General features: G+C 38.1%; 1 protein-coding gene across 1 annotated transcript; it reads left to right on the top strand.

Annotated features, from left to right (window-relative positions):
* Nucleotides 1-4,944: 4,944 nt before the first annotated feature.
* LOC142177213 (uncharacterized) lies at nucleotides 4,945-5,532 on the top strand. The gene has a single exon (XM_075245681.1). It carries the CDS (start codon nucleotides 4,945-4,947, stop codon nucleotides 5,530-5,532), a length of 588 nt encoding a protein of 195 aa, XP_075101782.1.
* The last annotated feature ends 7,536 nt before the right edge of the window (nucleotides 5,533-13,068 follow it).

Genomic DNA, 13,068 nt, shown 5'->3' with positions numbered 1-13,068 from the left:
TTGCTTGTAAATCACACAGTTTTTCCATGCATACTTCCGTGATATAGCCATTCCCCATTCATGTGGGGGATTGTTGAGGTTTTGTTTTTTTAAGATGAAATAGTCTTAAAATGAGGGTGAATGGGAAATGGAGGGAAAATGAAAGTTTGAGTAAAATTTTAAGTTTCCCCCTCTTGACAATGAGACATTGTTCCATATTGGAAGAGGAAGACATTTTTGGTGGGTATATATATAATTGCTCTTCTTGTAGCTCTTAAAGAGTTAAGAAGAAAGCAAGCCTCGCGCCGTCGTCGTCGTCGCTCGCTCGGCTCGGCTTCAGCTACGGCTTCGGCTTCGGATTTGGATTTGGATTTGGATTTGGTCAAATGATCGATTGATTGATTAATTTTTTGGACCAAATTTATTTGTTAATAGTAAATATTAAAGTAAGATTATCCGCATTTATAACGGATATTTTCCAATCCGTGTATTGACCATTTGGCAGCCGCCTAATGCTCTTCCCACCATGAATGTGCTTGCTCCACAAACATGAATGTGCTTGCTCCACAAACATGAATGTGCTTGCTCCACAAACAAGCTAATATTTGCTCCACCATGGAGGGTGGACGTTTGGTCTTCTTCAACACTGGCTGCTATATATATGTGCAGCAGATGTTGAAGAAAGACACTCAACTCTCAACACACAATTCGCTCAACAGATTTGGCTATACATTGCACTCCTTTCTCTTAGCATTTCCATATGATTTTCTGAGTATCTACTCCTTCGTTCTGCATTGTTTTTAACTTCAAACAAAGCAACTGTAAGTGTGATTTGCTACCGAACTTTGTGTTCGCTGAAACACTGGGGTTTGAAGTACCGCTACACCAGTGTGTTATTCGTTCTATCCTGGGAGGAAATAATCCATTACCTTGGGTACTAGGAGGGGATTAAATTCCTTAAGGAAACACTGTAAATTCAGTGGGCTCGAATTTTTTTTTTTTCATTACGTTAACTTATATTTTGCAGAATTATTATTTACAAATACAGCAATATTGGCGGGACTAACAATTAACAGTTGTAACAAAGTAGTACATTAATAAGGATCAAAATAGATCCCTCAACTAGTGGGTCTCTATTTATTTATAAAACCTGCAGTTAAATGCTATTAATGTAAAAGAAATCTTTCATATAATATATAATAAAGAGTACTAATATTTTCTTAAATATTTTTAAAAAGTGTCCAGACATATATATTTTTCAAAATTGAAACTAGAGAGATTGGGATGTTTGTGCCCATATGAGTTGATGAAGTACAAAGCTACCCAAATCCAGCAGAATTGTTTAATTTTTCACTAGAACTTTTGACAAAAATTTACGATAGCACATTTGCCAACGGAAAATGAAATGTGAAATCAATAAAGAAAATTTGGCACTGAGTGGCAACGCATCCAAACAATTGGCAGAAAAAAAACATACTTATAGATATTGGCACCCTTTAGTTTAACTCTAAATTTTTAATATAGTTATTTGATATTTTGTAGCCTAAGTTATTTTGTCCGAAAATAGAACTTATCAACGCACACATCTCTCTCTATATATACTGTTTTATTCTCTTTACCCCTAAATCTTTTCCCGATTCTTTCAATCTCTTCCCAAATCTCTATTTTATTTCACTTCTCTGCTAATCACACCGTTAGATTTCATCTTCATTGTTCTTTTTGGGTAGTAATCTGCATTGGATCTTTTACTTTATGGACGACTTCTCTCTTGATGAAACTTGGCAGAAGATGGGAAGAAATCTTCATCAAAGATGGATTTATCCGCATGTATATAACAGTGTATATTTTATTGTATATTCGTTTACCTCTTGTATATCCAAGCATACAACATATAAATACTTGTATTGTCAATTTATCAGTGTATAATACAATAAAAAAGTGTATATCAAAATGTATATTATAACTTTATTTTTCTTTTTTGTGTATAGCAAAATGGCCCATAATCTAACAAATTTCTAATAATGTATATCATATTGTATATCATGTCTGTCACACATCTAATAATGTATAGGACGATATACAACATAATATACATACAGGTAATACATGGTGATATACGCAGATGTACACCACCTCAAACACCCATATTTTCTATTTTCACACATCATCTGCCGCATCATCACCACAAAAATACCATAGCCACCAATGATTCCATCGTTAGTAGAAAATATATTATAATAAATAAAAAAGAGAAGAAGAGGGAGAAAAAAACTAAAATTCTATATAAAAGAAGAGAAGAAGAGGAAATGTCTAGAAACATAGTCGCGGCAGTGGCTCGTGGCCAATGGTAGAGAAGCAAGTGGAGGTTGCTTTACTGGTTAAAGATAGAAAAGGTAGCCACATAAAATTGGTGGAGATTTTTCATGTCTAAATTTAAAAAAATCGTTTGGGGAGGAGAAGTGAGTATGGTGATGGTTCTTGGAATATTGTTCCTTGTCCGTGTTGAAATCAGATGAGAGATCAAAGAGGAGGTGTCAGATAGAAATGGCAACAAGAGGTGAAAAGGGAGTACGGAAAGAGAGAATAAATAGGGAATTAAGTTTTATTTGGGATTTGAATATACAATATCAATCTTTTTTGCCTGCTTTTACCAAAGGTAATCTAAGACAAAATTTATCAATTCCTATAATATATTGTCACCCGGTATCAATTTCGTATCAATAAAAAGGTGATAAAACATAAAAAGGAGGGAGTAGCTCTGTATGGGGTAAGATTTATTAGCGACAGTTGGACAAATGACGAGATGACATGTGGAATTAAAGACGGGTAAGATGTGAGTCAGCAAATAGCTAGCACCGGATGCAACACATGTGACCAGTGCCGAGCAAGTCCCGAAGGCATTAAATCTGAGAACAAATATTTGAAAGTAAAACATCGGTTGGAAAAGACCGCATTCAATGAGCAGCTGTTATAAAGAACATCTGTATTTTTAGTCAATCGTTTTGTAGTCATCAATGGCAGTTTTATTCTCATTCAAAAGGACCTTAATTTGGGGATCTTGTCACCCTAAATAAAGCTATAAATAGAAGGATTAATATCCATTATAAACATGAAATACTCTGGACAAAAAACTATAATCTGCTCCCATTCTATAAATTTGCTCTCTTTATTTTTATTCTTAACATTGCTCTTGATATTGCTATCGGAGAAGCTAAACACTTAGCCATGCTCGTGCTTCTTTTAAAGTTATTTCATAATCTCATTTTTGTTCTTATTTATTTTATATTTTGGATCAAACTAATTTACATGTCTATAAACTATATTACAAATTCAAATGTACCATTTTACGGGTAAACTGTTTGGCGCCCACCGTGGGGCATAGACAATTGTGTAATTACTTTGATCCATTTATATTTTACTAACATATTTTGATTCCTTTCTTAGCAAAAGAAAAATCAGATATGGCAGCTAACAATGTCAATAATTCTTATAATGTTGGAGCATAGAACAAAAGTGAGGATGTGTTCCAACGTGATGATTCAACTAGCAAAACCCGCAATGAAGGAGATGAAACAACTTCAGTTCGCGAAGGTTAAAATCCTCGTCATGTGAGGAGTCCAACTCCTAATGATGCGGATGATGAACACGTTGTCCAACAAAACCAGGTTATGATAGAATTAAAACATGCACTATCGGGTGCTTTCAATAATTCTAGTGGTGGAGCTCGGATTCTTCCCAGCATCCCTACAAATGAAATAGTTCAAAGAACATGTAACGACGCTCCAAGTGGAGTTCGGTTTTAACTAGGCAGGAGGTACCGGTAATGGATTTGGAAATGACAACAACGTAAATGGCCCTTTCAAAACTGAGCTCATCAGATTCATGAGAGAAATAAATGAACGAATGGAACAAAACACTAAAGAATTCCATGCTCGGATGGATCAAATCCCGGGAGCACCGCCGATGCTAAAGGGATCGGATTCCAAGAAGTATACTCAGTTGCCATTCAAACCTAGTGTGACCCTAGAGTAGATTCCGAAAAGATTCGAGATGCCGAATATTCCGAAGTATGATGGGACTTCGATTTGGATCCACAGGAACATATCACGACATACACTACGGTTGTAAAAGGAAATTACCTGGCCCAGCACGAGATCAAATTTGTCTTGCTGAAGAAATTCGACGAAACCCTTACGAATGGTGCCTTAACTTAGTATTCTTTTTTACCTGAGCATTCCATTGAGTCTTTTGAAATGCTTGCAGATTATTTTATTAAATCTGATGCTAGAGCAAGAAAGGTCCAAGCAAGGAAGGAATATTTATTCAAAATATTTCAAGGAGAATCTGAACTATTGCGAGAGTTCGTGATCTGATTTTAGAAGGAAAGGATGTTATTACCACCAGTACCTGATGAGTGGACAGCGGAGGCATTTACAAAAGGTCTCAACCCATTGAGTTCTTATGCCTCTAGGAAACTGAAGGAAAGCTTGCTAGAATTTCAGGCTACCACATGGGCAGATGTTCACAATCGCTACGAGTCAAAGATTAGAATAGAAGATGATCAACTGGGTTCTTCCGTGTCTTCCAAATGATAGAATCGTGATCGGAATCAAGATAAATTCAAAAGTGATTTGATGCAGATCATAGGTCCTCTAGGAGTCATTTTTAATCTTACGAAAGGGCCGATGAGCGAGGAAATAAAAGTTTTCAGTCATCAGATAGGTACACTTCCAATAGAAGAACGGATCGTGGTCGAAGTAGCAAGCTTTGTAGGAGAATGAAGCATTAGGGTCCCAAGATTCAATATATCTCAGGTTATGTGACTACAACTTTAACATCAGCTCGGTAGAACTGGTGTTGGTTATGAGGAATATTAAAGAAGTTAGGTTCTTAAAACCAATCCGATCGGATCCTAGCCAAAGAGATCCTAATATATGGTGTGAGTTCCATGGAACTCACGGCCACATGACTGGGGATTGTCGGCACCTTCGAGAAGAGGTAGCAACATTGTTGAAGAATGGTTACCTCAGAGAGTTTTTAAGTGACCGGGCCAAGAACAACTATGGAAAATTTTGGGATGTTGCAGGACCATCAAAAATGGCTACAGGGTCACCTCGTATGATGATAAGCATAATCTTCGGTGGAGACAAAGTAAATGGGGTGATATTATTTGCAACAAAGAAGATGAAGATATCGCTAACTCATGGCAAGAGGATCCGAGAAGTTTCAAAATATGACACCACCTTTACAGAAGAGGATGTTGATACACTTCTTCTACCGCACAACGATGCTCTGGTAATTTCTCTTAATGTTTTAGATTTCAAAATTAAACGTGTGTTGGTTGATCCAGGAAGCTTAGCCAACATCGCACAATGGAGAGTTTTGGAGCAAGCAAAGTTAACCGAAAACATAGATCTGGTAACAAAGCTTTTGGACAAGTTCAACTTAACGAGTGTAATGACTCGGGGAGAAATCTTACTGCCAATACATACCGAAGGCGTAACAAAGACCACCCTATTCGAAGTGGTAGATAGTGACATGGGATATAAATAATGTGATCCTTGGAAGGCCATGGATACATGAAATGAAGGTTGTACCCCTCAACATATCATCAACTGTTGAAATTTCCCACACCAGAAGGGATCAAGAAAATCATAGGAGATCAACTAGCTGCAAGGGAGATGAACACAGTAATCATGTTCGTTGCAAGGGCAAAGAAACGAGCAAATAACAATTACAGGAACCAATTCCTTCTTCCACCTCGATTGAAGATAATAAAGAAGAAGAGTCATCAGAATTATATCACGTACCGAGGTCTTTTTAGGTACCAGAGGAAACAGATGCGACCAAATCAACCACAGAAGAGCTCGAACAAGTGTCCTTGTTTGAGGAGTTCTTAGAAAGAAAATCTCACTTAGGAATAGGGTTGAGCCCCGAACTCAAGTTAAAAATTATTGATTTTCAAAAATCTAACGTCGATTTTTTCACATGATCGCATTTAGATATGACATGTATTCCATTGGAAGTGGTTATCCATATTTTGAGTTTGGATCCTAACTTCCCTCCAGTAAGGCAAAAGAAACGACCAATAGCAAATATCAGAAACATGTTTGTCAAGGAAGAGGTAACCCGATTACTAAATATAGGTTCAATTCGAGAGATAAATTACCTCGATTGGCTAGCTAACGTAGTGGTAGTTCCTAAAAAGAATAATAAATTTAGAATGTGTATTGATTATAAAGATTTAAATAAGGTATGACCTAAAGACTTTTTCTCGTTGCCAAACATTGATCAAATGATTGATGCTACGGCCGAGCATAAATTAATGAGTTTTATTGATACTTATTCCAGGTATAATCAAATTAAGATGCACTCGGAAGATCAGGAAAATACCCCATTTATCACATATTTTGGCACATACTGCTATAATATGATGCCTTAAGGAAAAGAGGAATCGAAGTAAACCCCGATAAGATAAAAGTTATTGAGGATATCTCATACCACTTGACGAGTGTGAAGGAGGTACAGAGGTTGACCACAGGTTGGTGGCTCTAAGCAGGTTTATCTCGAGGTCTTCGGAGAGATGACTTCATTTCTTTTCGCTTTTGAAAAAGAAGAATGATTTAGTGTGGACTCCGGAATGTTATCAAGCATTGAAAGACCTAAAAAGGTACATGTCTACTCCTCCTTTATTGTCAAAACTCAATGAATGTAAGCAATTATTAATCTATCTGGAGGTTTTAGAAGTAGCGGTAAGTGTTGTTTTGGTCCGAGAAAAAGAAGGTACCCAATTTCATGTGTATTATGTTATTAAAGTTCGATCAGGAGCAGAGACATGTTATCCGCACCTTAAAAAATTAACCCTAGCTCTCGTAGTCGCCTCTCGAAAGCTTAGGCCTTATTTTCAATGTCATCCCATAGCCGTTGTGACTACCTTTCCCTTGAGGAATGTCCTTCATAAGCCTGAATTATCGGGTCGTTTGGCTAAATGGGCAGTCGAAGTTAGTGAATTCGACATTGAGTACAAGTCCAGGACTCCAATCAAGTCACAAGTTTTGGCCGACTTCGTGGATGACTTTAGTCCAAGATTAATGCCTTTAGCTGCTAAAGAAGCAATGTTGGTATCGGGGACGGTATCGAGTATTTGGATCTTATTTACGAATGGAGCTTCCAATATAAAAGGGTCCAGTCTCGGGATAGTTTTAATAACTCCTTCGGGAGAAACCCTGAGACAGGCCATTAGAACTATGCCATTAACTAACAATGAAGCCGAGTACGAGACTTTGGTTACAGGACTCGAACAAGCTCGGGGAATAGGTTCTGAGGTTATCAAAATAAAGTGCGACTCTCAGTTGGTGCTGCACCAAGTATATGGAATTTTCGATACCAAGGAGGAGCGCATGCAACAATACTTTAATAAGGTTTAAGTATTGCTTTTTCGATTCAAGGAATGGTCAATTATTCAGATTCTACGGGAAGAAAACATGGAGGCAAACGCATTGGCCAATTTGGGGTCATCCACGAAAATGAAAGGAGTTGATTTCGGTGTGGTCGTTCAATTGATGCGTTTGATTTTGGATTTGGACGAATATTGTGAAGTTAACTCAACCAACCTAATTTAGCATTGTAGAAATGAGTTTATAGATTATTTGAGGCATGTAAAATTCCATGTCCAAAAGCATCACTGGCACTACGAACTAAAGCAGCTCGTTATTATCTTGTTGACGGTCAACTATACAGAAGGTCTTTTCAAGGACCATTGGCTCGTTGTTTAGGGACATCGGAGAGTGATTACGTAATGAAGGAAGTTCACGAGGGAGTATGAGGAAATCACTCTGGTGCAGACTCGTTGCTTCTCAAACTTATAAGAGCTGGCGACTATTGGCCCCGGATAGAGTAAGACGCAAAGATATTTATACAAAAATATGATAAATGCCAGCGTCATGCACAATTAGTGCATCAACCGACGGAACGTTTGCATTCGGTGGTGTCACCATGGCCATTCATGAAATAGGGGATGGACATAGTCGGTCCCTTACCACAAGGACTCGGTAAAGTAAAATTTCTTTTAGTTTTAACTGACCTATTTTACTAAAGAGGTTAAAGCATGTGCCTACCAAAATATCGGAGAACGTGAAGTGATTGATTTTGTATGGGATCTCATCGTCTATTGATTCCACTTGTATTCAGTTCAGAAGCTCTGATTACGGTGGAGGTTGAGAAACCAACCCTAAGGTATTCTCAAACAAATAAGGAGGCAAATAATAAAGCGTTACTGGTTAAATTGGACCTGCTTGAAGAGCATCGGAATGTGGCATATGTGAAGATGATGGCACAAAAGCAAAGAATGAAAATGTATTACAATCGTATAGCAAATCTTCGATATTTTAAATTCAGGGATTTGGTTTTGAGGAAGGTAACTCAAAGTACTCGGGAAGTTAACGCCGGGAAGTTGGGGCCAACGTGGGAAAGACCTTACTGGATTTTAGCTATAGCCGGTAAATATTTATATTAGTTGAAAAATCAAGATGGAATTAAATTGCCAAGCAATTGGAATGTGACTCAGCTCAAAAGGTATTATTGCTAAAGATCCTTGCTAATACTGAAAGTATGTGCTGCAGTCTTTTTCCCTTCATCCAGTTTTTGTCCCAATTGGGTTTTTCTGGCAAGGTTTTTCATGGGGCAGCAATGTAAAGCATACTACGAAGAAAGGGTCATTGTATAAAACAAGACGTCCAATGTTCGAATTCTCATACTTAGTATCCGAACACTGGGGGAACTATTACATATTAAGGCACTAAAAGTGTCACGAAGACCGGGGACTGTTAGAACCGGATCTATGTCTTATCAGGACTGGAGACTACATGATCATCTCCATAGAAATAAGTTGTTTATTTACTTAAGAAAATGAAATTTATGTAAATGTACTTTTAAAGATAGAGGGAATAAATCAAAGTCCTTTTATTTTTATCTTATTTCTTGTCCGAATGAATATGAGATGTCTTCTTCAAGAGCATTGTAAACATAAAGGCCCTCTCTTATGAAACCCTCATAGTCAAAAGGTATATTCCGGAAGTGTGAATACCCGGGATCAAAAGCTATCGGATGTGAAAACAATTCCCGAAGCTTCGCTAGTTAAATAAAAAATAGTTTTTTTTGCACAACACTTAAGAAAAAACTTTCTTTCATCAATTAAAATGCCAAACTCAATAAAAACGTTTGGCATAGTTACAAAAGAAAAGAAAAATATATACATCAGTTGTTTTTGCTGCCAGAGCTCGAAGGGAGAGGCGAGTCATCGTTTTCCTTTTCAGGAAAAGGTCGTTTTATTTCCGGTTCGAGGCTTTCACCCTTGTCTTATTCTTCTTCAGCTTCCTCTTCGATTCCCGAATACTCGGAGCTAGTTTTTGAAGAGTCAGAGGTAGCGGGCCGAGAAGGGAGGTTCTCGAGAGCAGTTATCTCCATCACGAGCTTTGGAAATGCAATCATTGATGTTTGCAACGCCTTCTTTGGCCTCCTCCAAGGTTTTCCTCTTCATGTGATAAATGGTGTAGGTTTTCTCGAAGAGGATAAAATATTCCTGGTCTTGGAGTTTAGCTCAGATTTTCTCAATCTTTGATTGGAGTTTATCATTTTTGGCTCTCACAATGTCAATTTTGGAATCAATCTCGATGTGTTGGTGTTCCATGAAGCTGGTTCTTCTCCATAACCTTTTTGAGCCTTTCTTCCATTCTGGCTCTCCTTTCCTAGGTAGTGGTAGCCTCTTCGATTTTGGAGCGTAAGCTAGCCTCCAAATTGTTTATTTGCTCCATAAAGAGAGACTCGCGCTCGGTCGCAGCAGTCACGGTATAGAGAGTCCATTTTTCTCCAATCTTTTCTCATGGCCAGCGGCTTTAAATAGCTGGCAAGCTCCACTGGCCTGGAAAGTATGTGGCACTCATTCGAAACTGTGAGTATGGCACTCCGTTTTCCATTAGGGTTTTGAGTAGGTGTCGGGTAAGTGATCGCGTCCAAATGCACACCTCAAAAGAGGTATGAAACGGTCGTTTGCAATTATAGAAATTCAACTAAAAGTTGGGGTCGAATCTACAAGGAGCTAAGATGGGTGTTAGGGGTATATATTTCAATGCACGTGATTGAACTATCTAGATTGCACTTCCACCAAAAGATTGGGTTTCTATTTCTAATTTTACTCTATTGATTGCAAAATAAAGAAAGAAGACTAGAGATAATTGTTTTGGGGGGTTTTCCAAATTGATGAAAAGCCTAGGGCTGTGACCATTGGCTATGTGTTTGCCTAATGTGATAAGGACTTTAATGCTTGTTCTGTTGACTGTGGTGTATTATAGCTATCAACTCTAAATTACCCACTCAATACCGCTCGGTCAGAGAGTGGTTTTGCCCAATTTGACTTTCTCAAGACCAAATGGGTATCACACAAAACAGTTGATAAAAGCTCAAGTCGGGTTATTACTATCTCTAGGTTGAACCCTTTAATTGGGTTAATCAATCTCTTAATTGACCCAATTCCTTGTTAGCTAAGTTATCCTAGACTATGTCTTTCTTTCTCAAAAAAAGACTAAGTCAAATAGGCATGAACTAATATTTGCAACTATTAATTCAACAATTAAAGCATGAACTAAGCTAAATAATAAACATCCAATCATAAACAAGCACTAAATTAGATACTCATGAGGTTTACACACTAGGGTTAGGTTACAACCCTAGTAAAAATCTAGCTACTCATACTTGGGTTTGAAGAAAATAGAGAAGAAAGACTAATTATACTCATAATGAAAGCTTAAAATGATTAAATCTATTGTAAAATACACCAAAGCAAAGTGAACTTCCAAAAATGGCAAAGAAAAATGGCTACAGTAATTGCTGATGTTCAAACTTAATCTAATTTTGTGAAACTCACCTATTTAAACAAGGCTAAAAATCTCTGACAAAAATACCCCTCGAGAGGTTCTGCGGCCGCACAATTCCTGATTTCTTCATCTGGCAGGAGCAGGAGTTATATGGCCGCAAAATTCTGGATTGCGGTCGCAAAGTAGCTTTTCTGCGGTCCGCAGATTTAGAATTGTGGCCGCAAGACAATATTTGCGGTCCGCAATGTTAGGGTTGTGACCGCACAAATATTGTGCGGTCCGTAATTCACTGAGGTCCCGGACTTGAAAATTTGCATACTCTATGATCTTGAATCCTAGCCTAGCTTTTGCGGCTGCACAATTCATGTGCAGTCCGTAATTTGCACAATTGTCTGTAGATTTTTTCCTCTTTGGTTGCGACCGCAGATGGAATTCTGCGGTCCGCAATTTCTTTCGCGGCCGCAGAATTCTTTCTGCAGACCGCACATTTTATGTTTTTGTGCCCCTTTATTACCTTGTGCTTAGACTGCTACTTTTTTAGTCGGATTTCATCTCGGGAGCCCAACTTCCAACATTCCTGTAATTTTGTACAATTTCATTAGTTCTGGGAGCACAATTCAATGCTTTTAGAGTAAAACAAAAGTTAAAAGGTGCTAATAAGTAGTCAAAATACCCACTTATCAACTCCCCCAAACTTAAGTCGTTGCTTGTCCTCAAGCAAACAATGTAGTTCCCACCTCTAAAAGTTAATCATTTCAGCGAGTCGAAGGTGATCCATCCAGACATCAATTGGGACCAACAATTACCCACACTACTTATGTATTATCAACAAGGCGACAAGTTAAACATTTGTGCACATATAGTTCTAGAGTGACATTCGAGCATCAAAAGTTCACTTTACTCATTAAAGACTCTTTCTCTATCATGTTGGTCATAGTGGATTCCAAACTCTTCCTCCTCTACTTTTCGGTTGCCTGGCTCACTTAAGAATTTTAGCACTTAATCCAAAGATTTATGAAAGGTTCACTTATCTCTCTCAAGAGAATGTCGCAAGTACGGCTTCAAGTACCATAGGCTTGCTCCTCATGTAGATCGCTACTAATGTAAGCTCACTCGGCTCGAGATCAAATAAGACTTCTTTCGGGATGTAATGAAGGCTTTTGGATTAGGGTTAGATACAATATGGTTGAGTGGTTACACATTTCCTTAAACACTCCATTTTTTTCATTCTCGGCTCATACCTTGCCAATTCTTTTAGGCACTTTCTTTTCCTTGGGGAACTAGAGAGACTTAACATCACTCTTTTCTTTTAGGCACTTTCATTAAAATCTTTGTTCCGAATGTATTTGTCATGAATATATTTCATCTTTTCTTTGTACAAGGACGAACTTTCATAAGCATGATACCAGAACTCATCCAATTCATTCAAGTGTGCAACCCTCAAGTTAGCGGCTACATCCCAATCTAGATTCAACTTCTTTAGAGCCCACATGGCTTTGTGCTCAAGTTCCACCGGAAGGTGACAAGCTTTGCCGAACACCAACTGGTATGGCGACATTCCGATAGGTATTTTATAAGCCATCCGATAAGCCCATAATGCATCATCAAGCTTCTTGGACCAATCCATCCGGTTAGCATTGACTGTTTTGGAAAAAATACTCTTTATCTCTAGGTTAGAGACTTCCACTTGACCGCTAGCTTGTGGATGATAGGGAGTCGTGACATTATGATTAACACCATACTTTCTAAGTAAAGTGTCGAAAGCCTTGTTACAAAAATACGACCCCTCATCGCTTATGATAGCCCGCAGAGTACCAAACCTTGTGAAAATATTCTTTTTCAAGAACGCCACCACACTTCTCGCCTTATTGTTGGGTAGAGCAACGACCTCAACCCATTTAGACACATAATCAACCACGACCAAGATGTAGGCATTTCCATAAGAACTCACAAAAGGATCCATGAAGTCAAAACCCCACACATCAAAGATATCAATCTCCAAAATGGTAGTGAGAGGTATTTTATTTTTCTTCGAGATTCCACCGTCCCGTTGGCATTCATCACATCTTTTCACTACATCATTTGCATCCTTGTAAAGAGTGGGCCAATAAAAACCGCAACTTAGCATTTTAGCCGTCGTTCTTGCTCCACCATGGTGACCACTATATGGCGAAGAATGACAAGCCCCAAGAATTTCACCTTGTTCTTCTTCCGGTAC

This window comes from Nicotiana tabacum, chromosome 23, assembly GCF_000715075.1.
Source record: "Nicotiana tabacum cultivar K326 chromosome 23, ASM71507v2, whole genome shotgun sequence".
In the NCBI taxonomy this organism is placed as follows: Eukaryota; Viridiplantae; Streptophyta; class Magnoliopsida; order Solanales; family Solanaceae; genus Nicotiana; species Nicotiana tabacum.
The sequence above is the reverse complement of the archived record's forward strand: the minus strand, read 5'-3'. Positions and strand labels throughout refer to the sequence as shown.